The 25168-nt window shown below is 37.5% G+C and overlaps 1 protein-coding gene across 1 annotated transcript in view; it reads left to right on the top strand.

The window, feature by feature from the left end:
• The window catches only part of LOC149568095 (dimethylallyl, adenosine tRNA methylthiotransferase), a 37652-nt gene extending 13532 nt beyond the window's left edge, over positions 1-24120 (top strand). The window contains exons 4-8 of the mRNA XM_089821096.1: positions 22850-22922; positions 23013-23073; positions 23314-23399; positions 23522-23611; positions 23830-24120. Coding sequence (XP_089677222.1) covers positions 22850-22922; positions 23013-23073; positions 23314-23399; positions 23522-23611; positions 23830-23892 — 373 coding nt within the window. The 3' untranslated portion in view covers positions 23893-24120. The remainder of the gene's footprint in view (positions 1-22849; positions 22923-23012; positions 23074-23313; positions 23400-23521; positions 23612-23829) is intronic.
• The last annotated feature ends 1048 nt before the right edge of the window (positions 24121-25168 follow it).

The following is a 25168-nucleotide window of genomic DNA, read 5'->3' as shown; positions in this document are numbered from 1 at the left end:
ATAGGTTGATTCTATTGAGAAGCAATGACATGCAAATTCATGTAGATTGCGATTCAAAGGGAGATCATATACTAGAAATGTGATTTAGAGGGAGATGTTCACTTTTAGAGGGAGTTGTTTTTGGTTGAGAGGGAGTCTTTGTACTATCCCCGCCTTTCGTATACACGCTTCTAATGTTTGTGCTTTTTGAGACTTTTGTTGGAAGCGGGTCTTTGTTGTGATTGCATTTCTTGTTCGATTATGAGTTCTTTTTCATGATAGTTGTATGGTCAACTTGATAACTCTTTCACTTACGAGAGGTTCATAGTGAGCATCATGTAGAGAGAGAGTCCATGATGTCATCACATTGAGAGATTCTGTGATGGGAGTTGGAAGTCATGTTGAGAGAGTCCATGACTATACCACGTTGAGAGATTCCATGGTAAAATGCTAGTTGTAAACCTTACTAACTTATCATGTTGAGAGATTCCATGACAACATCACGTTGAGTGAGTCCATGATGAGAAGTGATTCCATGATTATTAACAATGAGTAAGTTGTTATCTTAGTGTCGTGTTGAGAGATTCCATAACAACATCATAATGTAAGCTACTTGTTTCGTGCAGGGTAATCATGTTGAGTGATTCCATGAATTTTATAGGATCTATGTGATTAGATTTATTTATTGACATTTTGGTTGTAGCCTTGTGTGACTATTCAGCTAAAGATCTCTCTCTGGCTAAGAGGGAGTGTTGGAGATTGTAGCTACGATAGAATGAAGCTAAATAAAAGTCAAAGCAAAGAATGAAGAGGAACGGCACAAATCATGATGCCTTGGCATAGACCACTAACTGGTGTATCATCATCTTCCATCCAAAAATTCCTTGTCGATGGAGGGAAAAATACAGTCTTATTTTCTTCTTAAATTGTTCGTGAGTTCATCATCCAATCATATACTGTCATATTGAGCACCATGATATTGTATTCAAGAACGAAATAATAATGACAGTGATCTACTCGTTCTCCATTCTAAGTGCCAAACGACTTTTGCTCATAACGCCTTTTTCTTGGCAGAGCCTTTGCCTGTAACGGTTACACAATAAAGACAACTACTTTCGTGAAAAAAATCGCACCAGGACAGGATTGTTGGGAAGTAATGCCAGCTTAACAGTGCTGGACAAGACTTCGCTCCGTCATGTAACTCTCAATAATTATCAGGCAAAGTCGACACCACTCCCAGCCTAACAAATCTTAGCCCAAATGCAAACTTAGTTCATAACACCAAGGTTATTTTTAAGCAGTTGTATCAAAGTTCCAAGAGGATGATGTCCCTTAGACTCGGGCTAAAAAAATGTCGCTTTGCATGCCAGGTAATGACTTCAACATGGTGCAGATGTTATTTTTAATCTCTCTGGGCCAAGCAAGGACTTATTATACTTGATAGCTCCTCTAGCCAGTCAAAAGACCATGCGACCATCATTATACTGCAAAATCAGAATCATGCTTCTGGAAAAGGGTAAATGTATAAGATAAGTGTAATATGCTTAACACTTGCGTTCTCAAAAAAATAATGCCTCCGATCATGTAAGAATAATGAAATCCTATAAATAAAATGCAGAGAAATCTCATAGAAGCACAAAAAAAAGGAGCATCTAGTTCAAACAGAATCAAAGACAACCCCCAAAGGTGAACTGATCTTTCTCACAGCTATACATATTTAACACTTCTATATTGCTGATATCCAAAACTTGGCTCTAATACCATGTTGGATTTTAACACAAATCAGATAAACAATAAGAGCCAATGACTAGAAAAGATGCAAGTGACACACAAAAAATCCTGGGAAAAGCCTTCAAGAATAAAGGGAAAAACCCAACCACATACAACAACAGATCATTTTATTGATAATGAAATTCAAGTGTGCAATATCCTTTACTTGATGTGATATATATAACATTAGGAGAGACTCTTTACATTACAACCGAAGGTCTTTTGAGTTTCCCAAAATATAACTCTTTATTTTAAATACAACTCTACGTATTTCCATGCCTCAACACATGTAGTATTACATGTCTTTATATTTATTATTACAGTTTAGCATAAATCTCCTCTTCAGCTGAAGGTGACCATAACGATAATAAAGTCCGTATTTCTAGAGATAAAGATCTCTATCTCAGCTACAATCTCCAACACCAACTGTCTTGATTGTAATTTGTGAGTGACACACATTCCAGCTAGAACGATCCCTACATAGTTGTAGTAAACTTTTTGCAAAAAAACTTCTCCCACACCTCTAGTTCCAAATTGTCTAGACCCTTAAATATAGGAATATTAGCAGATGCAACCGCTTCCTACTTTTTCATTTCCTTCTGTAACAAAAAACCAGCAATTTCCCCCATCTTTAATAGATTAGACACAATTTTAGGACATGTGGATGGTACATTTTGGTTCCCATGTTAAGCCTATACCCTTCTCTCATAATATGTCTTAACAAACTGTAGCTGTACATCATTGTCAAAGACAAAAATCAACCTCAGATGTATATCTGTCCATTTTCTTTTAGACTCTAGATTTCCTCTTTTCTTGGAGCTCTTATTACAACCCATTTTAAATAACATGCAATGAATAGATTGGACACATTGCTCCATAAAATTTGCCGAGTTCAAAGGCTTCTGGAAACACTAAAGCCAAATTACAATAACCATCTGCCTTCATATACAAAAATAAAACCATCTAGCCACACAATATTCCATGTACCATCAATCAAGGTCAAATCTAATGCCATCACTTTAATAAGGAGCACTGAATGGTCCTTGAAAATCTGTCCATCTACAAATTAACAGGAATATATAATTTAGAAAATGACTAAGTTTGTACAATGCAGAAGTATGGTTCTGTTTAAAGCTGTACCTGATCAGCTTGATAAGTAGCTTAAGTAATTTGATGTAAAGTTTGCTGATCTTTTGCAAAAAGAAAACAAAACCTCCTTGAAATGCAATTCAATAAATTTTGCCTCCTTAAGACATCTCCCAAGCTTCTGATTGAGACAGCTTTCCTCTAATATATTGATAACAATTAGCAAATCTTTCTCAACCACACAATATTGTGGCAATTAAGGACACTTCATTCTTGCCGCAACTCCCTTCCATTTATCTTCGTGGTTTCCCTGGCAACCCAAGAATAATGAGTCCCCAATCGCAAAATCTTTTACTTCATTTCTCAGAACCACTTTTGCACCAACAGTTCTTGGATTCCTCTTGAGGCTCTATAGAAAAATTATCTTTACAAAGCTTGAATTATTAGGTTTCCAAGGATCCTTTTTAGACCCAATTGATTTTATTTCCTTTCATTTATGACTAGGACACACCATAATATCATCTCTAGCGTTTATTTCTTTCATCCATCTAACAGGAGTATTTTATTTTACTTTTGTCAATGCTATGTGTGGTTTTCAAACTCCATTTTTGCATCCAAGGAAATTTCTTTTTGATAAGTAATATATTTATATTTATATTCAAAAAGTTCAGATTATATTAAAAAATGGCCATCTGCCAGATAGAAACTTTTCCATACATTTGCATCAAAGATCCCACATACCCAAACCCCTAGACCCAATCACATCCAAACTATCGACAACATGACAAAAGCTTAGACATTTAAGCCCTACCACTGGAAATGGGCACATTGGGCATCAGCCAGCACAGACAACATATCAATTATGGACTTCCAGTGCTTCATCATCTCATCCCTGGATTCATTCAGCATGACACCACCCACCGTGTCCACCTTGCCAAGTTTCTTTCTCAACATGGGCTCTGGCTGCACCCCCTCTACACCCCCAACAGGCAGCGGACCCCTGATCTTGATTGGCATTTATTTCATTTTTCTCCTTCACTCTTCTTTGCATAGAAGGAAATTATTTTGCTAATCTAAGAACAATTTTTCTTTCATATTAACGTTCAATTTTCAAGTTCAATTTTCAATATCATATTATTCGTATCATGGTGTATATATATGTATAGTAGACATAATTGGATTGTAAATTTACCAAGTGTAATTGGTATTTGGCATATCACACTTTTCTAGATCATTGTGTGGGTAAAAAATTGACTCTTTTAGTTTTTATCAAGTCCATGTCTCAACAATATGGAACTTCCAAGTGTAACTACTTGCCAAAGGCTCAAAACTCCATTGAAGAGTACTTTATAGCATGTCAGAACCCTTCTTGATTAGACATTTCATTGAATAGATATCTGCATCAGAAGCTGAGGCACTTTTTTCTAGAAAAATCAGCAGAATGAGAAGTACACCAATGCAAATTTGAGAACCTACTGAATAGTAGGTAAACCATGAAACATTTATTACTATACAATAACCTCAAGTCCTTATCTAAATAATTGAATATGTTAGTCTAGTGTATTTAACTATAGTTAATGAGGTTAAGTTCTATGTATAGCCATGCCTCATAACCACGGCAAGGTTCTTAATTCTAAGCTTGCTGTTTACCGCATAGGTTAATTAATAATTGCACACAGATAAAGAATACGAACACGAACAGCAGAACTCTCCTTATTATTCGCATATGCCCACAGTGCATTATACTTCGATGATATGATATGATCTGATCTCCTGATTACAATGCTTCCCGAAGGGGTTATAAATACTTTCCGAAGAACTTTCCCGAAGGGACCCGTCGGCTGATACACAATTTCCTTTCCGAAGGGACCCGTCGGCTGATATACAATTTCCTTTCCGAAGGGACCCATCGGCCGATACACAATTTCCTTTCCGAAGGGACCCGTCGGCCGATACACAATTTCTACCGACGACATCATCCCCCCCCAAAAAGAAAAGTCATCTCCTGACGACTATTACAAAATCTCTGAGACAAATCAACAACCAAAATACATTGACTGACTAATTGGTCTTCAACACTATCACCTTAGCCAATCTGACATCTGACCCTGATAGCCACCTGTGCCACTTTCTGCCTTCCAATTCCGAGTACACTGAACCAAGTGTCGCTGCACTGCCTCCAACTGGATGATCAGCTCCTCCCGAGCTCTCTACGCATCCACCAAGACAGCCTCACGGCCAACACCTACTCTCAGTGCCTTTGGTAGACAGACACTCCATGCCTGCAGCAGCTCCAAGTCTTTTCAACTGGTCAGACTCCCACGACTGATATCCGCAACGACTGGGGGTCTAGGGGGCAACGCCCTTGGCGAGGTCGAGGGGCAGCGCCCCTGGGTGCGCTCCCTATCGCAATACAGGGCGGGGTCGAGGGGCAGTGCCCCTCATCGCCAAGACCAAACTAGCACTCTGAAACCCACACAAAACTGCACGGAACACACCATTTCTGTCATTTTCTGCCGATTCTACACTCTTTCTGGCAATCGTTGGTTCTTCCTCTACCCTGTGGCATCATCTGATACTCATTCTGAGCATTCTTGATTTGTCAACTTTTTTTTTTTTTAAAAAAAACCTCCTGTCACCCTTCTGTGCTACCAAATAGCAAGTAGAAGCCGTATGCAAAAACCCCACTCTTCAGGATTTGTAATCTTGCAATCCAAATCCGTACACATGATATGCTTGAAAAATCCGTACAATTACCTCGCATTCTAAATTGTAATTTCCGTACGCTATCCTTACTTCCAAATTCCGTATGCTTAGCCTTCTCTATTAAAATCCGTATAGTGGTCCCAATGTTACAATATGCAGCTCTTTAAAAACCGTACTACACTAAAACCGTACCTTGTCTACAAAATCGTACTTCAAATTTGAAAACCGTACTACACATATTAAATTATCTGAAAAATCGTGCACCATCCTTCAGATGTGAAAAACCGTACGGTAGTCTCTCCTTCAAGTATGAAGCCGTACGGTACTTTTCCTGAAAACCATACGGCACTCCTTTCCCTGAAAACCGTACGGTACATGAGGAAGCCATACAGTATTCTTCCATCCACTAAGAAATCCGTACGGTACTGTTTTCTTCAAATATTGAAACTCGTACACCAAAAAGAAAGCCGTACATCTCATACTTTATAATATGCAAAAGCCGTACTTCCTCCAAAACCGTACAGTGAACAGTTAAGAATCCGTATAGTGCTTTGTTTCCAAAAATCCGTACAGTAGCTTTTTCATCACCTTTTTTTTTTAAAACCATTTTTTGTTTTTTTTCTTTTTTTGAAAATCTCACTTCTGGAACAATTATGTACAATATTTACATATATACAGTACTTACAGTCTTCTCTCAGTTATTCATCCACGAGGGTGCGTTACTTCTTTCATGGCAGACATTCAACTTCGACCTCTTCACTACATCGAATACTTCCTTTCCGTCTAGCATCCACTGTTTTATTGCTCCGTTATTGCCTACTTCCCGAATCTGGTACGGCCCGACCCATTCAATTTTGAACTTGCCTGGTTTGATTTTATTCCAATCGTCGTACTTCAACACCCACTGTCCAAGTTGAAACTTGCTACGCCTATTCTGTGTCATCTCCATACTGCCCAGTTTGTTCCCGAAGCTCCGTAGCATGGACTCCATCAGTTGCCCCTTCTGGCTGCCAATAACACGTCCACTCCGTACTGCTGCAACTTTTATTAGACCCTTCCACTTTGTTTCCTGTGCAGACCGTATCGTGTGTCTTCGTTGCTGCTGGTACCTTTTTGCTATATTTGTGGTTCGACATAATACTTTCTTCCTGCGTAGTCGTACAGTAGAATCTTTCCTTCTTTTGGATTCGTACGGTATGTTCTGTCCTTGAACTTCAGTCATATCCGCATTTCCTTCTTCGGCTTCTCTGTGTTGCTTCGAACATTCATTTCCTCCTTTGACTTCTCCATGTTCCTTTAAACATTCATTTCCTCTGTCGGCTTCTCTGTGTTCCTTGGGACATTCATTTCCTCCTTCGGCTTCTCTATTTTTCTTCGGACATTCATTTCCTTCTTTCTTACCTTCATCGATCCTTAGCATATTACAACTTGGAAAGAGCTCGTAATCCTCTATCTGCCAGTGGTAAAGACCATTTACTGAATCCAGATCGTCATCTCCTTCCAATCGTAGGACTCCCTCCTGATCGGGTTCCATACTCTGCCTCCTCTCATCATCTTCTCCTTCGGAATCCGACGATAGAGCTTCTTCTCCAACCATCTAAGTGTGTAGATCGATGACATACTTCCGGCCTTTGCTTTCAAGTGATAAAGTATTTTTCTTCCAATCGTGCTTTGCCTTTGCTTGTATCAGCCACCCCCGACCCAAAATAGCATCGTACCCTTTCCGCCTAAGAGGAATCACAACAAAGTCCAACAGGAATGGTTGTGTTCCAATCGTCACTGGTTGCGCTGTGAGTACTCCCAATGGCTTGATTCCGTGTTGATCGGCTGTTAACAGCTGGAAGGTAGGTGGCCATAATGTCGGTCGTCTCAACTTTTTCCAAGTATCCTCTGGTAGCACATTGACACCGGATCCTCCGTCGACAATCGTGTCCATTAGCACAGTCCCGAGAATGCCCATTTCAACAATCGCCGGATAGCGTCCAGAGGAAAGAGCTAATAACATTGGATCTTCTGCACTTGTACCCCCCTGTTTCTTGTTGTCTTGCTCTACGGGTTGCTTAGCGCTCAGAACTATATTTGTGAGGGCCGTACGAAGTTGAGGCATAGTTAGCAATAGATAATTTATCCTGACGGGTATCTCAGCTTGCAATATTTGGTGTACAATGTTCTGTTCTGCACAGTTCCAGACTGAGGTACTTGGCGGGTCTTTCAGGTGTGCCGTTTCTGCCTGTGTTGCTTTCTGGATCTCTGCCCTTGCTTCCTCCAGTCTCTTCTTTTCTTCCGCTGGGTCAGGGTATAGCTTCGCCTGCTTTCGAGTGATTGCCAGAACTTCTTCCTCGTCTGTCCCTACGGTAATCAAGTTTATTCCGGACTTCGGGCACTTAGTATCATCATGATCGCCAGGTCCACACCATCAGCATAGCAACTTCGGTGTGTTTGTCATTGTACACTCTCGAGCGAAGTGACCCCATAGATTGCATGCGCGGCATTGAACAATCGGTCGACCATTCGCATCATACTGAATTCGACTCCTTCCGCCTGTATTGTTGTTGCCGCCATTGTTGTTATTGCTATTGTTGTTTTGACCGCGCCGGTTGTTTCTGTATCCGCCCGATGTGGCACCTTCCACACTGGTGTTCCCGTTCCCTCCTGACGGGGATGCTTCCTGTGACAGGAACACTTGCTGCGGTGTCCTTGTTTTTAAATTGAAAGGGCATTCCTTTACCGAGTGTCCCAGGATCTGGCAGATTTCACAAAATTGATTTTTCGGGCAGGATCCCTTCTATGGCCTTCTTTCTTACACTCCGTGCACCATAGGTCATTACTCTTAGTCTCCTTGTTCATGTTTTTGAATTCCTTCATCATCCGCATCATATCCTTCTGGAGGGCTCGGACCTTCTTATTGCTTTCTTCGTCATCGCTGCTATCTGCTCCTGAAGATGCATTGTCTTCTAAATCGAACGAGCTGTTTTTCTTCTTCTTCTTTGTCTTCTGGTCACTTTCGAGGTTCATTGCCCGATTGTACGCTTCAATGTATGTTGATGGTGGCACGATCTTCATCTTTTTCCATAGCTTCGGGTGAAGGCCTTCAATGAACCATCTTTTCTGGAGTCCATCTACCGGCTTATTCTCCATTTTACTGATTAAGTCCTTCAATCTCCTGGCGAAGACCTGTACTGTTTCATTCTTCTTTTGCTTAGTATTGAATATTTCTGCTACAATTTCATTATCATCACGCAAAAGTTGAAATTCTGCAATGAACTCCTTAATGTTATCCCAACTATTTAATTTCTGTGGATCAGCATTAGTAAACCAATCAATCGCAACACCCCGTAGGGTAGCAGGAAATTGTCAAATCCATTCATTTGTATCTGTTATGCCATTTGCCCTCCAGATCGTTTCACATGTTTTACAATGTCGAATAGGATCAGCTGCTTCATCACCATCAAATTTAGGCAATTTTTCCTTCGAACCTGCCATTATCACTATATGTTGGGGGTTTTGTTGTCTACCTGCGTTGTTTTGCACTCCCGCGTTGTTTTGCACTCCCACGCTGTTTTGAGCACCCGTGCTGTTCTGAGCTCCCGTGCTGTTCTGCACACCCGCGCTGTTCTGGACACTTGCGCTGTTTAGCACACCCGCGCTGTTTTCTGCTTTCGCGCTATTTTCAACACCCGCACTGTTTTGGACTTCCGCGCTGTTTTCAACACCCGCACTGTTTGGTGAAGAAGAGGGTTCGTCAATCGAAGCTGTTCGTTCCGGAAGTATATCTCGGACGAAGAGGTCACTCCACGCTCGTGCTCCTTCGGCACTCCGAGCCGTGCGAGTCGATCTCCTTCCGTCAAGATTCTCTTCCCGTGGCATATGCAGGTTTAGAAACTCCTCCCTCGCTTCTTCCACCAAATCAAGCCGTTGTTGAGTCTCCTTCAACAATCTTTCCATGCTCTTGTTTCCATCGGCAATTTTTTGAAATCTCCTTCGACGCTCTGTCTGCTGAGCCAGAATTAAATTTTCCTGCGCAACACATATGTCATCTTTTTCTTTTAGCTTATTCTTATCTTTGTTCAACTGATTTAGCATTTAATTCATATCCGCCTGCCTGCGTACCAGGTCCATCGGGCAACAACGCCAAATGTTTACCGCATAGGTTAATTAATAATTGCACACAGATAAAGAATACGAACACGAACAGTAGAACTCTCCTTATTATTCGCATATGCCCACAGTGCATTAGACTTCGATGATATGATATGATCTGATCTCTTGATTACAATGCTTCCCGAAGGGGTTATAAATACTTTCCGAAGAACTTTCCCGAAGGGACCCATCGGCTGATACACAATTTCCTTTCCGAAGGGACCCATCAGCCGATACACAATTTCTACCGACGACACTTGCTATATCATCCAAGGCATGCATTCCAACAATGATACCAGTAATTTAGCCTATGTGAACATATTTAATAAAGTTTGCTAATGATGGTGGTACCAACTTTAACAATTCATCACTAAAAGAGATTGTATTGAAATGTGTAAGTATCCAGAAAATAACACTTTTTACAGCAGTGACTGGGATGGAACAGTTAAATGATTGCCAAGTGCAACCTTTGCTGACACGGAATGGGAAGAGTGATAAAGTGATTCTAAACCTAATGCAATTATATCTAGCATAAAGAGTAGAAATACTAAGATCAAGTACACAGTTGATGATATCATCATTCAATGCATTCTATGTTTTAGACTATTCTCAAATGTTCCTAAAATAAGGTTTGAGGTTGGAGTCAAGTGTAATATCGCCTTTTTGGAGGATCTTGGATCTTGCCCCAAAATCACAAATTCAATTGAAATAGTGAATGTAATATGGTTATCAAGATAAGGAATGTAATGTCTCCTTCTGGGAGGATCCTCAATTTTGCTGGAAAAATCCAAAGTCAATCGAAAAATGGAATGTAATATAGCTATCAACTTATCAACATAAATTCCAGTGTCAGTCCTACAAACATGTTAGGTAATATTTGGAATGTAATCCTTAAGACCATTTGTTTCTATTTAGTGTTAGGGATCCAATTAACAATTATGAGCACATACACAACGATAATCATCTTATCTAGATAAATTATGCAGTAGCCATCTCTGTGCCATTTCACATAATTAATCATATCTATGGCTTGGAGAGGAAATCCACAAAAGGGTGTGTGGTTATTGTTCAGCTCAATTAAGCCTGAGGGTGTGCAATGCCTAACCAGGGCAACTTGCTCACTAGCCCATAAGCGGTAGGAACATCCAATGGTGATTCAATCCCTTGGGGTGGGTTACTTAATTCGAGGGAATCTGGATCACAGAGTAAGACTGTTGAGCCCAATTAAGCCCAAGAGTGCACAATACCGAACCAAGGAAACTTGCCACTTGGCCCACAAGCAGTAGGAATGTCCCCTGATGATTCCATTCCATGGATGGGTTAATTCAGGGGAATCTATGTCTGCTACCTCTCCCTAACGTTCCTTTCATTCCTGTATGATTGGATATGTTAAGCATGCATATCAAACATATAGTCATGCATACCACAAATGAACAAGAATGTTACTGCCTGCAATAAATAATAATTTCTGATCTGATTTATGTGGCTGATCACTGATATATTATGAATTGAGCTGCTCTTTATGAGCACTGTGCTAATTGAATTGGTTTTCTTGATTGATCATTCGGTTGTTTTTGAATGATTGATTGATTTCCTTTGATTTGATGATTCGAGGTATTGGTGAGTTATGATAAAGTAATTGCTGATTATATGATTGAAAGGTGACAATATAATGAATGCTAGTTTGATATATTGGTAGATGATGATTGGATGAATGTTTATTTAATGGAGTGATGCTTGATCACAAAATTGTGTGTTTTCTTGATCCCTAGATGAAATGATGACTGATGTCCATTTGACGATTGTTTGCATGATTTGTTGAAGGATTAATGATTGATGGATGAAAGATGATAAGTCCTCCTTCAATACTTTATTGGTGTAAGCCTGAAAAGGTCACCACCTTTTATAAGAATTGAGTTATCACTTTTTATTGTTGCCTTTGAGAATAATATATTGTTCCCCAAATTCATCTCCCTTGGATGCCCTCATCAAATGGAAACTTCTTCCATTTTTATCTTCCAATGTGGGGGAGAGTCGCACCTTTTCATTATTTCTGCCTTTGCGATGGTCATGACCCATCACAATTAGCACCATCTGGAAGAATCATAACCCTTCATCATTTCTGCCCTTTAAAGACTTGCAACCTTTCAAAATTGCCACTCTTTGATTGAGTCATGACTCTTCACTATTCTTACCCTTTCAGAGAGCCACAACATTTCATAATTACCACCCTTTGAATAGTTCCAACCCTTTATCATTTCTGCCCTTTCAAAGAGTCACAACCTTTCATAATTATCACAACCCTTCATATCTTCTGTCTTTTGAAGAAGTCACTTCCTTATTTTCTTCTCATTCCTTTTGTCTCTTCCATTAATTCTTTCTTGATTCACACCTTACCTTTTCTCTTCCTTCCTCTCCCCGCTTCAAATGAAGTTCTCTTCTCCATTTTATATCTCATGTTTGATGGAGTCACAACTATTCATTTCATGTCTTTTGACCATTCATTAAACATTAACTGAATGTTAATAATGTCACATTTTAATTTATACTTCTATATTTTTAAATCAAATTATACTTCTATATTTTAATATGTAAAACTTATTATTATTTATAATTAAAATCCTGTTTGAGAAAGGGGACATTGCATCAGGATTTATGTCATGGATCATATTTGTATTCAAATGCTGCTAAATTCAAAATCAGAACACAGTCCGATTCTATGGTTAAGCTATCTGACAAATATGGATTGAAGCAATCTTCAGGAAGATTCAAAACATTCCAACAATTTCATAACGATGTTTCTGAATACTTGTCAATGTTCTGATGATACAAGGTTTATCAAAAGAAGAGAGAAATATAGGACCAGAGGAGAAAACACTGGTCTTATTGTCATTTTCATTTATAAAAGCCAACAACAAGTTGTTTCGACGAAAAATTGAATCTTATAATAGAGGAGAGAATCATTTAGATGCTGGAGTAGATGGGAGAGTGCTTTGCTTATTGGCATTCATTTGCAAAAGCCACCAATAAATTACTTCAACAAAAAGTGGAATTCTATAATAGAAATATCAGCTTGCTTGAGTGTGTGCAATGGTGTTTTACCTTTAGGTTCATGTTTGCCCAAGCCAGGCTGAAGTCACATCTTCAAATTTTCCATAGCTTGACATATTCATTTAGACCAAGCCCCAATAATATAAGAATACACTTTCTCCTGAAGAACCTGTCCCAAAATTATGAAGTTCTCAAAAACAAAATCTTGAAGACTAAATTGATTCCAACAGATACTCTTTATTTAAATCAAATTTTGTGAGGAAAAAACTACAGCAAAAATGAAATTGAATCACAGTATGACTGGCATAATTAGATTCCATAAATGACATCATTCTCAGTATTTAGAGAAATCCAAAAATTGAGGTTTTTTTGGCTTTAAACATATGAAAGAGAAATTCAACAAGCCAAAAGCCAATGGCCATGATAGAAAAACCATACACATGCAAACATAAATACTTGCAACAATAACCTGAATCCATTTCCAACTAGTTCTTGACTAAGTGGACAACTAGCCACGCACTTCTTTTGTTCGAAAGCAGTTATACTGACAACCCTTCATTATTTTGAATTGTTATAATCAACCTGCTACTTGCAAAAGTACTTAAGAGGATATAGTAACTGGGATTTAGAAACAGGAAAGGAAGGTAGAAGGGTAAGCTGCTTCTAAATGAAAACATTCAACTGACTATTTTGTAACTCTTTGATGCCTGATTGTAAAATTATGGAATGCAACTGGACAAGTCTGTTTCCTTGTTGGCAGAAATCCTTTGACATGTGACATAGAAGCATAGTTCAAAAACTTGTAGACTAAAAAAAATTCAACTAATTGGGAAAAAAAGATCTGACAAATCTTTCAACAATTAGAAAACACAAATTTGCAAAATAATCTTTAAACACATGCATAAAACTGAATAATATTGTCAAAGGCCATAAATAGTTTTCCTCTCAATTACAGATCAGAAAACAAGCTAAAAATTCTCATCGTAACATCTCATGGTTATGAATTGCATATTTTTACCAATCTCTGACAAATTCAATCGATGGAGAACATCAGCACAAAATAATTTCCTTTTTGTCTTTTGAAACAAGAGCAGGGGTCTAGGGAAGCAGTCCTTTGTGGGGTCATGGAGTAGTGCCTTTTGTAGGTGTTTGGCAGCAGATCGCTCAATAGGGCCAATGGGCAGCATCCCTTGCAGGGGTCTAGGGAAAGGGTTAAAATTAAGGCTGTTGAGATCACATGAACCTTCATGATGCATGCTCCAATGTGTGAAAAATAAACCTAGCTCAAATGCTTCAAAATGACATAGCAGTCTTTTTGAGGTAGCCTGGCCTATTTGAATGTCAGTCATTTTTTTCTGTTAAACTCGTAAGTTATTGGTGATTTTTTGGCATATTTACAAAAATTGGACTCACCTCAGATTGGGAAAGCTGATTTTCTACTTGGTGCCAAGACTTGGTGTAGACTCCAAAAACTGAAAAAACCATGACATAAATATTTCTAAGGGTTTAAAACTTGTTCCTGCACCCTTTACTAAATAAACTTAAAATAACAGGATTTGAAATAACTAATCAAATACAAGCATAAATCGAATTTAAAAAATAAAAGTAAAATCAAATTTTTAATATTTGGCTAAATAAAGCAACATCATTAGATACAGAAAAATTATAAATATTGTCAAACGTATACCGATCTCATAGATTATGAAATTCATGTCATCGCAATAAATATCAAAACTGAAAAATACAAGTCTATGGCTCAAAGGAGCTTGTATCACTTGTCACTTGTCTCATGTCCAACATCACAAGTTCTACACGGACGTCTAAGATTTAGTACATGATGTTGTTGGAGCGGTGATGTCTGCCTATGTCTTAGCGATACCAAGTTCAATATCTAAGGTGTTTTCTTGTGCTCCTCTTTCCTCTTGATCTGTCTAGTAAACCCATGCCAATTCATCATTGCTGAAGACAGGATTGTCAACTTCAGTATCCAATCTAATTGTGGATCAACCTCTTTTAAATTGATCGGAGACAATTCAATGCCCAATATATGTTTGCAACAGAGGCAAAGGTCCTAATGAACATAGACACAAACATTAAAATTTTGCATTGACAACCTATTCGGCTTTTTGGGGTGTATGCACTCGAACATATGCTGATTGCACTCATGTCTTGAAGTGCTACATGGCTAGGTGAAGACACAAATGACAATCCTTTGCAGATTTGTCCCCTTGACACCAAACATCTCCCACCATGCATTTGAAATGAGAAGAATAAAATCAATTTTAATCTATAATGTTGAGTTTCACTTGTGACTTCAATATTAATTTTAAATTATTAATATAAAATGGTAAAAGAGAAGTTTAAATTTAATTTATGCCTTTAATGGATTTTTACTTGGCTGCAATGTTGTTCAACTTTACTTGCATATATCTCATTCAGAGGTCTTCCTATGGAGGCATGAAGATCTTTCTCTCACTATCTTTGCTGCAATTAATGTATTTGGTACCATTCACTCTATAACTGTGCTTCAAAGTGGCTTGGACAAAAACAAAGATTGCAACATGTTAAACTTGGTTGCAAGGTGGGTTATTCTAGGACGAACCAAACTCTTGTGCATTTATGCGTAAGGTTGAGGAACCAAATATGATTATATTTACAAATACTCTTTGGGTGCTCTATACATGTTCCAATCTAGGGAAGTTTGGCAAGGTCCTCCAATATGAGGTCAAAGCAATGAGTAGCAAAGAGTTCAAAACAAGGAAAGGTGCTTATTTGCAAGAAGTCTACTTGTAGCAACATAATTTGTTGTGTTATTTGTAACCGTCTGTATTATGTTCTCCTCACCTACCTTGACTGTCGAAGGCCCTCACAAAGAAACCTGTCATTTTTTGTGTTTCTTGAATCATCAATTGGCTACAAGAACATTGTGCAACCTAAGCAAGAAACAGAAATCAATAATTCAACAAGAGCTCTTAGAAAGTTTCAGTCCTTGCCTTATGTAAGGGTTAGAAGGTAGATGAAATAGCTAGAGTTTTCATCTTGCAATATATATCATAAGTATTAACAATTCAATCTGCAATATTGTTACCAAGTTAGCAATGACTCATATGCAAAGACTATGCTATATAACATCAAATAAATAGTTAAAGCAGAAGGCATAAGTTTAAGGGTGACAACATATTTTGTGAGTACTATAAACAAATATTTTCACGAAATAGCTAACATGTTATCATGTCAAATATTTTATAACTACCATATTATCGCGCCATTAATTTACGTGACACTATTGAATAAAAACACTACTAAAAACATTCATTCGTTTGTTCAATATAATATAATATAATATACAAACAAAATTTTAAGCTTTAACAAATATATTCGATTTTTTTACAAGTATTAAATTGTAAGCTGTACAATGTTATACAACTACATTGACTTAAATCTTATTATAAATACATTTATCTGAAAAAAAAATAGAATTTCCCTCATAATTGTTTGAATTTTTTCATTAAAATAAAGATTTTCATTGAAAAATATAAGATGGTAAAAAATTAATTGATAAAATATATTAATAAGTAAATAGATAAAATATGGAATCAAGAAAATACTGAAGGTATTTGTCAAATAGAAGCCAGTAAAAAATCTGTCTATGCGTACTATTAAGTTTGGTAAAATAATTTTTGCTAACCGAAAAAGTCCACGAGCATTAATTTGTTTGACACAATTGGGATAAACCCAAATTGATTGGACTGGAGGTGGAAAATATGGTTGATAAAGATTATTCTTAGTGTCCTTATATTTCTATCTTCAACAAAACTCGGGGGAGGAAAGCAATAAATGACAAGTGTAAAAAGATAGTGAACTTGTTTTTGATTAAGAAAAGCAGCAAGAGGGTGCTGGCCCGTGGTACAAACAACTCACACTAGATACTGCTAAACAGAATTAACAGCACCTAATGCCAAATCCAGGATCACCAAGGATCTACAATATAGACTTACCTCTGTCAAAGACAAAGGTTTGAGAATGACACACCTTGGGACAAGCCCCCATACAAGTTGTGAAACATAACCAAAAACAAGAATCAAGGACTTGGATGAGCCCTTTAAAACTTCCAGCGTACATCCAATCACAAGAAGACAAGAACCAAGAAGAATGAGGTCCTTTCATCACCATTAAGATTGAACAACTAAACAAGGCAGCAACCTGCCTATCCTTTCTTCTCTGTTAGAAACAGAGATCCATAACCATCTTGGCCCCTTTCTCAGGCCAGCACTTTCAAAGGTCTTCCACCTCACAACAGTCTCCTTTCCCACCTCAATAGTGAAAGGGTCCCCCACAACAGAAACAAGGGGAGAGAAGATCAAAACATCAAGGTTAGGAAGGTGGAGCCACCAACCCCCCAACCTATCACAAGCAGCAGCCTTGAAAATGTCCCCCTCAATAGGAGTCTCCAACAACTCACACCAGATCTCCACCTCAATAGGAGATAGCTTCACCTCCATAGAAGCCATGCAAGAAGGAGCGGCGACAAAAATCCAAGTCCACCACCTCTATAACAGCATTTTACTCATAATGAGAGGACAATGGGAAGTCCTCCCAACAAGGAACCAAACATCAAGGTTAGGAAGATGGAACCACCAACCCCCCAACATATCAAAAGCAGCAGCCTTGAGAATGTCCCCCTCAATAGGAGTTTCCTCCACAACCAGCAACTCACACCAGATCTCCACCTCAATAGGAGATAGCTTCACCTCCATAGAAGCCATGCGAGAAGGAGCGGAGACAGAAATCCAAGCCCACCACCTCTGTAACGGCATTATACTCATAATGAGAAGACAATGTAGAGCCTTCCCAACAAAGAACCAACCACCCGCAAGTGGGGGAACCCAAGCTTGATCAACCAGCATAAAGGCACAAGAACCTAATGCTTGAAACCAGTAGTGCCCAAGAGAGACAAGTCACATGAGCCTCCACAACCCAAGATTGCCCCAAAGGTAGCAACCCAGCATGACATCCAGCATAAGGAGGGGGTGAGGAACCATCCCAACCCAGCCTTTACTAGCATAAAAGCAAGGAGTACCATGCAGATAGCTAAACTCCCCACCAAAGCTTGGGAAGACACAGGATCCAAAAGACTTGATCCAAATAATGTCGTTCCAAGGTAAGATGAACCAGGGAGAATGAAAGCCTTGGAACAAGCTTTGAAATTTAATACCCCCTCCCTTGCCCATGTTACCATCACAACCAACAACGAATCTGGGGGAAAACCTCTCTCCCCATAGTCGTAGAAGGGCGGAGCCAACCTTCACAGAAATCAGCCAACAACCCTCATAAGAAAGCTGCCCCTAGCGAAGAGCAACACCTTGGAGGAACCCGTCAACACTGTCACCATTAGGAATGGTACTGAAGACCAGACTCCAATCTTTGCACATCCTTCTCAAATAATGAAGGCCACAACCAACATGAGTTCCAACCCAATGGAAGAAACTCCTAGCTGAACTGCACCACACAAGAGCAAGATGACGTGTCTGAAAAACCCTTACCTTCAGACCAACAAACAGAGAGCATTGGGACAACAAGACAGTCGGATCCAACAGGGAAAAGTCCACCAAAAGCTCACAAAAACAAACTCCCTCACCGCCAAGCGCCTCATCATCCTCATCATCATTGTTCTCTTCCCCCTCACCAATCTTAGACACCCCTGTAACACTCCCGCATCTACAGGAAACCCTTAGTTTGAAAACTCCAGACCCGCTCCCTTTCCTGCTCATTGCTCTATTCAACAAGATAGTGAACTTGTTGAGAGTTGCACTTATTACAATTAATGCATACTTATGTTTGGAGATTTTTTTGCTAGTTATTGGATTTGATAAAAATAAATAAGCCCGAGCAAAATTACTTGTGACCAATAAGAAAACATAATTTTTTTACAACAAATAATATAAAAAATATTACCACCCAAACTTTAGAATTTTAAAAATTTTCAACTATAAAAAATAATTGAAGGGAGCTAATGAAAACACTAGTTCCCTGCCTTATATATGACAGGGACTAATAAATTAGAAATAAAAAATCTTAATCACTAGATCAATGGATTTCACGAAGTACAATTACCATGGGAAGAAACATGAAAATCCAAGTATCAACAACGTTCTACTCCAATCAGTTCAACCATCGTTCATGTTGGTGCAACATTTCTTCCTCCATATGTCATGTTGCTCATCAATTTTGACTTTTACATCAGCCACATTTTGACACAATGCAGCCCTTCATCTCTTTATCATCAAGGAAATTGAACTATGCACCACAAATAATGATATCTATAATAGTTTGTCAATAAGATCTTAAACAAATGAAATAAACAAAATAAGTATTGTAAACAAACAGATTGATAAAAAGAATTCAATGCTGCATACTTTGAAAAAAAAATTCAATACGGACAGAAATCAAAATTTGTTGGGACAGAAATCAAATTTTGTTCCAAGTCATGCTCTCAAGCGATAGTTGGAACTGGAGTAGTGTGTGGAACAAATACAAATCAGATTTATGAGTTTGAGGTTCAATACTTACACTACCACTATAATTACCTCCACTACTCATAGATCCTGGAAATGGCTGTTATTTTTTTCTGATTGCCTCTTTCTTAGTTTTGTTGGCTGTTGAAATGTCCCTAGTTGACTTTGCACTTTATGTATAACATTGGGGGATGCTTTGCATGGTTTAGCAACACCATCATGGCATGGTATGTCTGGAAGACATACTTCAATCAATTAATGCCACCATCAAGAAATTTTGTTTTGCGGTAGATACATTTTACTTCACCTTTTTTTTCCCTATGTATGACTTGTTTCCAAGGAGCTTCTTTAACTGGGGTAGACATTGTGCTTGAAATCTTGGATCAATTAGTAAATGAATGGTAGGCTGCAGTAAATTATAGATGGAAAAAAATTAACATTGACACTTTCAAATCAAAATAAAAGAAAAGAAAACAAAAAGAACATTAAGAGTAATTAGAATCTGCAGCTAAAAAACTAAGAAAAATAAAAAATAAAAAAGGCTTTGATTATTTGATAGCCAGGCTCTTTTTTTTTGGCCATTAGCCTAAAATGAAATAAAATAAAACAAATGTAGAATGCAATGAAAATAAAAAAACAAAAAATTTACTTACATCTTCAAATTTGCTCCAAAATGAAGAAAGGTAGCTCCAAAACAGTTGTAAACTCTTCCAAATTTTATTTAAGCTCTTTTGGACGTGTCAATGGAAGTTACAAGTCTACCCAAATAATCTTCAATTACTGCTTTGCCCTTGATCAATTTGTTGATTTTCTCTTTGGTGATATACACTTTTTTTGCTCAAAAACTGGTTTTCCTCTGCTGCTTGTGTTTGAAAACAAAATGAATGGCTTTATAGGGTGGAAGAGATCACTCTGTATTTTAGTTTTGAGTTTTTTTTTTTTTTTTTTCCACTTTTCATTTAGTTGGTGCAGCTGAGATTTGGTAGTGGGACTTGCCAGGTATGGCATGTACAAAAGACTTGGTGACTGAGCAAGACTTGCCTAAGGCTTGGGTGTTGAGTCCTAGGACTCGTTTGCGTTAGCTCACCTTGGGAGTTGTCGAAATCACACCAATAACGTGTCATTTTGTAACTTTTTTAGCAGGCTCTGTCCAACCAGCGAGTTCTATGTATTATTGGTGATTTTTTGAAATCTGCTTAGAAATAAGATATAGAATAGAATGGAGAGGTTGGGAATTCTAGATGAATACAAAGTGTAAATTTGAAGCAATACAGTGTAGAGCTCTTAGAGTGTGCTTTGGAAGCAACATTGGGCTCAAGCAAAGCTGTTAGCTGACCTCTTTGTTATTTGACATTTAGATCGGCAATTTAAAAGAATGGATATTTGATAAGAAGGGTAGATGTCTAGTTAGCTAGCTATCTAGTAAAGTTACTTCTACTATTTTGTATTCACATGAACATAACTGCAAAAACAGTTAACTATCTAAGAGAATACTTGATACATGATGACCTTAGAACTCTTTTATTATGAAGCATGGATGCAAGCAAACGTCAGCGAAACTATTATTTGAAGAAGATCTGTTCAAGGAAGTTTCAACATAAATCTCTTCGCCTGAATTTTTATTGTAGAATACAAGGGGAATGAGGAACATTATAAATTTATATGCATTAAAATTGGAGGTAGACATGCAAAATCATGGAATTGGAAGACTGCCTGGGTCCTATATGGGTAACTTTTTATTAAAATTTTTCTATTTGGATGTATGGTTTGGCATGGCAACTCCTCTGGATACAAAAAACGGATTCAAAAGCACTGAATCACAATCAGAGCCAGAATGAAAGCTTTGGACCTCTATGAGTTTTTACTAGCAGAAACATACAGTTTCCCTTGAAGGAGAAGCCGTGTCTTTTTATTAGTATAGTTGAAGAAAACTAAAGGCATGGAAACTACTAGATGGCCTAGAATGACAGTAGGAGAAAATTTGGAAGTGCACTTGGGATTAAATAATAATTGGATGAATAGTTGAGTTATAAGTATACAAGAATGTAAAGAAATCTAACCAAGGAATCAAAGAACAAATATGAGAGCAGTTTATGGCTAATCACACAGAGAGAAATAATTGATAAGAAATGATAAAGTTTCTCAGTGAATCGAACCCCACATTAACAACATTAAAGAGCTTATATAGGTGCAGAAATCAAATGGAGGTGAAAGGTGCACGAAGCCTAATGGAGGTCTAATTCGCATCCATTTAGATGTGAAACTGATAGATGGGCAGCACCTAAGGAAAATTCGGGGAATAGAATATTTATATTGCACTTTGCCAAGGACTGCTGCACCTCTAGTGGCATCTAGATCAATTACAATTTAAACCTGACCATCGGCTCTCCGTCTGCCCTTATTGAAGAGGCAATATTTGCAAAACCAAGGAAATAACAGATCAGAAATTTAAAATAATCAAGGTTACCCCAAGTTTCCGGGATGGTTACGCTAGGGGATGGAGGGATGAGTTTTTGGGATGACAATTTTTTTTTTGCCAATTTTGGGGATGGCTAGAGGACGACAAGGGGACAGCTATATAAAAATAGGGAAAATTAAAACTTGTATAGAAATTTAAAATATATATATATGAAAAAATGGACAGAGCATGCACTTATGCATAATAGAACCTTAAAGTAGAAGAATTAGTAGAATTCATATGCCAAATTTGTGTTACTTTGAGAGTCAAAGTCAAATTTCCTCTAGAAATCAAAGTTGAAGTCCCCTAGGCATCCCCTGTCCCTGGGACATGTCCGGTTCAGGGATGCCTATAAAAGGTACTGGGGATACTTCTTCTGGTAACACTGAAAATAATAATAGTTGCATCTTCTAGAAGGAACCTAAAATACTTTAAACTTGATTCACACTTTTTTCACTAAGCTGTTATATTAGATCACAGCTTTCAGTTGTGGTCTTATAGACTATTCTGGTTTCATGAATGTCACTAAAATAATTTACTTTTGTTGAAATGAGGTGAAAGGAGAATTTTGTTTTCAAAACAGGACATTCAAGTTTATCTCTGTTAATACTTCTATTTGTTTGCTAATTACTCTTCAAGTTGCTAGTCCTGGCTAACACAATGACACAATAATGTTCCCCCATCCTCAGGCCTGCAGTCCCACCCATGTTACCAAGACATTATTGCAGACAAATACATTTAGACATGACTAGAACCCATGATGATTACTACTCCATACAAAGGTACCAGTCAAGCCAATCATTTAGCTGAACAACCATTATAAAACAAACAAATGATCATTCTATGCGCTCAATGTATCCTTTATCTTTTGTGCCTTTGCTAACATCTAGTGTCCATTTCACTCACTTTTGTTGCTCCTGTGATTGGTCACGTAAACCAAAGAACATGAGAAATGCGAGCCTATTTCACAAATCTCACTACCATAAAATAGAAATTAACAGTGAGCATCTAATTGTGTACAAATAGAAAAATGTAAATGTGGAAAATTTCAATTTGGTTGAGAGAATCAATCAATATGATATTAGGTGTGTTTATTTTGTGTCAATTTCCTGTGCATGACAGGTTTGGATTTAACATTTTACAGGTTAAATCACCAATTCTTTGAACACTTGAAAGTTGAAATGGGCACTCTCAGATTTGCTCTTCAACGAACAAAGGTCTTTTTAAAACCTATAATTTGTCAGTAGCTGATAAGTAGAGATTTGGAAGGACGTGAACATAGAAAATATCATTATTGAATGCTGCAGGAAATGGATGACAGACTAGCTGAGCTGGAAGCCTTGCAGAGAGTCTTAACTGAAGGGTTAGGTGGGTACTTTAAAGTTGAATAAGTAAGCAAATAAAAATCATTCAACTGTATGTAGCATCTTAACTGGTTGCTGGTATATATAAATGTAAAGGGAGTTAGACTAAACAGTAATTTTTTATGTTCACGTCTTCAAAGTAATTAAGCTTATTTGGCTGTTGCATATGATAAATGGAAACATAAGTACATAGTGAGAGTATGTAAAAGTCAAATATAATAAAATTTCATGGCTTCTGAAACAGAAGCATACGACAAGATGACAGGGGACCTTATAGGAGCAAAGGACCGCCTTGCTAGAATCTTAGCATCAAAAGACAAAAAAGCTGTGGTATTGTGTCTTCTTGAAAGTTCATCTTTTTTGTGATTGTGGCGTTTTACAGTTCTTTTATGTCTGTAGAATTTAACACTTGAGACGGGTTTATGGGTGCAACCCTTTTTTTCGATCTATAGTTGTTGGAGATGGTCGAAAGGAATGAGCTTGATAGGTCACTACTTGCACTTCTGGATGAAAACATTGTAGCCGCCCAAAATGCTGAGCAGGTGATCAGTTATGCTTGTAAGATTTAGATACAAGTTAAATAGATTCATCTCATTTTTCGGTTTGTAGTTGAAGAATACATCTTAGAAATCTATGGCATCCCAAGAATACCAGCAGTTATGCATCTGGTTTAGAAGATAACTTGTGAATGAATATATAAACTTTTTGTATGATCACACTGAGTTGAACCTAATGGATGGGCAATGACTCTTGGCTACAGAAACAAGTAGCAATGTTCATGGAGAAAGTGCGAGCCGCTGTGCTAAAATACATAACCATATGATTAGGACATCATTTGTCAGATGTTGGAGTAGGTATTTTACTTTCTAGATATGCATTCTGGTTGTAAAATCAAAATAATACCAATAAATCAGATCTAATGAATGGGAAGTAAGAAGCCTTTAATCAAATCAGATGTGATGCAAATTATGTAAGATCTCTTAAGCTGCAGGTGAAAGGAAGATGTCTATACAATGATACAATATTTGCCCAAGAGGCATGCTTCGAGTTATTTGGTTTGATGGAAAGCTCATTCAACTTTGGAAATCACCAAGGAAAAAATAGTAATGAGTTAAATTTTGAAATCCATATAGATTAAAGAGATTAAATTTCCACAATCCATAGCAATTAAACTGATATATTTCTGGATTTGATTGTGTAAAGATTTTTACCATCAACGTTTCGAATCACACCAAGTGATCCATCATCAGGATGAAGAGAGCAAGAGATGTCAAACAGAATGGGTTGCAGAAGTAGACAAACTCAAAGATATAGGGACAAAGGGAGGGGGATTGCACGCACACCAAAAAAGTCAAATGGGGAGAAGGTAGGAAAGAAGACCCTAAGATATAGACACCCAATCAACAGGGGAACAAGTAAAAGAGAAGTGAAAAGGAAACTAAAGAAATAGCCAGATGTAGGGTATGTGGCAAAAAATGCACGTCCCCACTAAGAACAAAAAACAAAAAACAAAAATAAGAGTCAAAAGTGAATGAAAATGAAAATAAATTACTAAAAAATAAGTTAGAAATACGTATAACACAGCAAAGACCACCCACACGAACAAACTGCTAGATAAATGTATAAATGAACATCCACCTAAAGAACAGACCACATAAAAATTAGAAATAAAATTAAAAATACCAATAAAAATAAAAATACAAAAAAATAATGATAATAAAATAAAATAAAGAAATTGAAAATATGAATAGGAATAAACACGTCTGAAGACAAAAACATGAATAAATATAACGTGTTGGGTAGAACACATGCAAATATAGTATATAATGAGTGTATGTGTGTGTCATTTATATATATATATATATAATGTTATGCGCGTGTGTGTGTGTTATTTAAGACTCGATATATGTATCGACACAAATACATAAACATGGATGAGAATTAGATGTGGGCAGATATGGGCCAGCGGAGGGAAAAAATCTATATCGATGTAAACAAACAAATATATATATAGTATTATTTATATTTATATATAACTATGCAAATGGTGCATCAACCAGATACAAACACATCAACGAGCAAATTATGAAAAAATATAA

This window comes from Cupressus sempervirens, chromosome 3 (assembly GCF_028749045.1).
Source record: "Cupressus sempervirens isolate cs-2001-9-10 chromosome 3, ASM2874904v1, whole genome shotgun sequence".
Lineage (NCBI taxonomy): Eukaryota > Viridiplantae > Streptophyta > Pinopsida > Cupressales > Cupressaceae > Cupressus > Cupressus sempervirens.
This window is presented reverse-complemented; position numbering and strand designations above follow the sequence as displayed.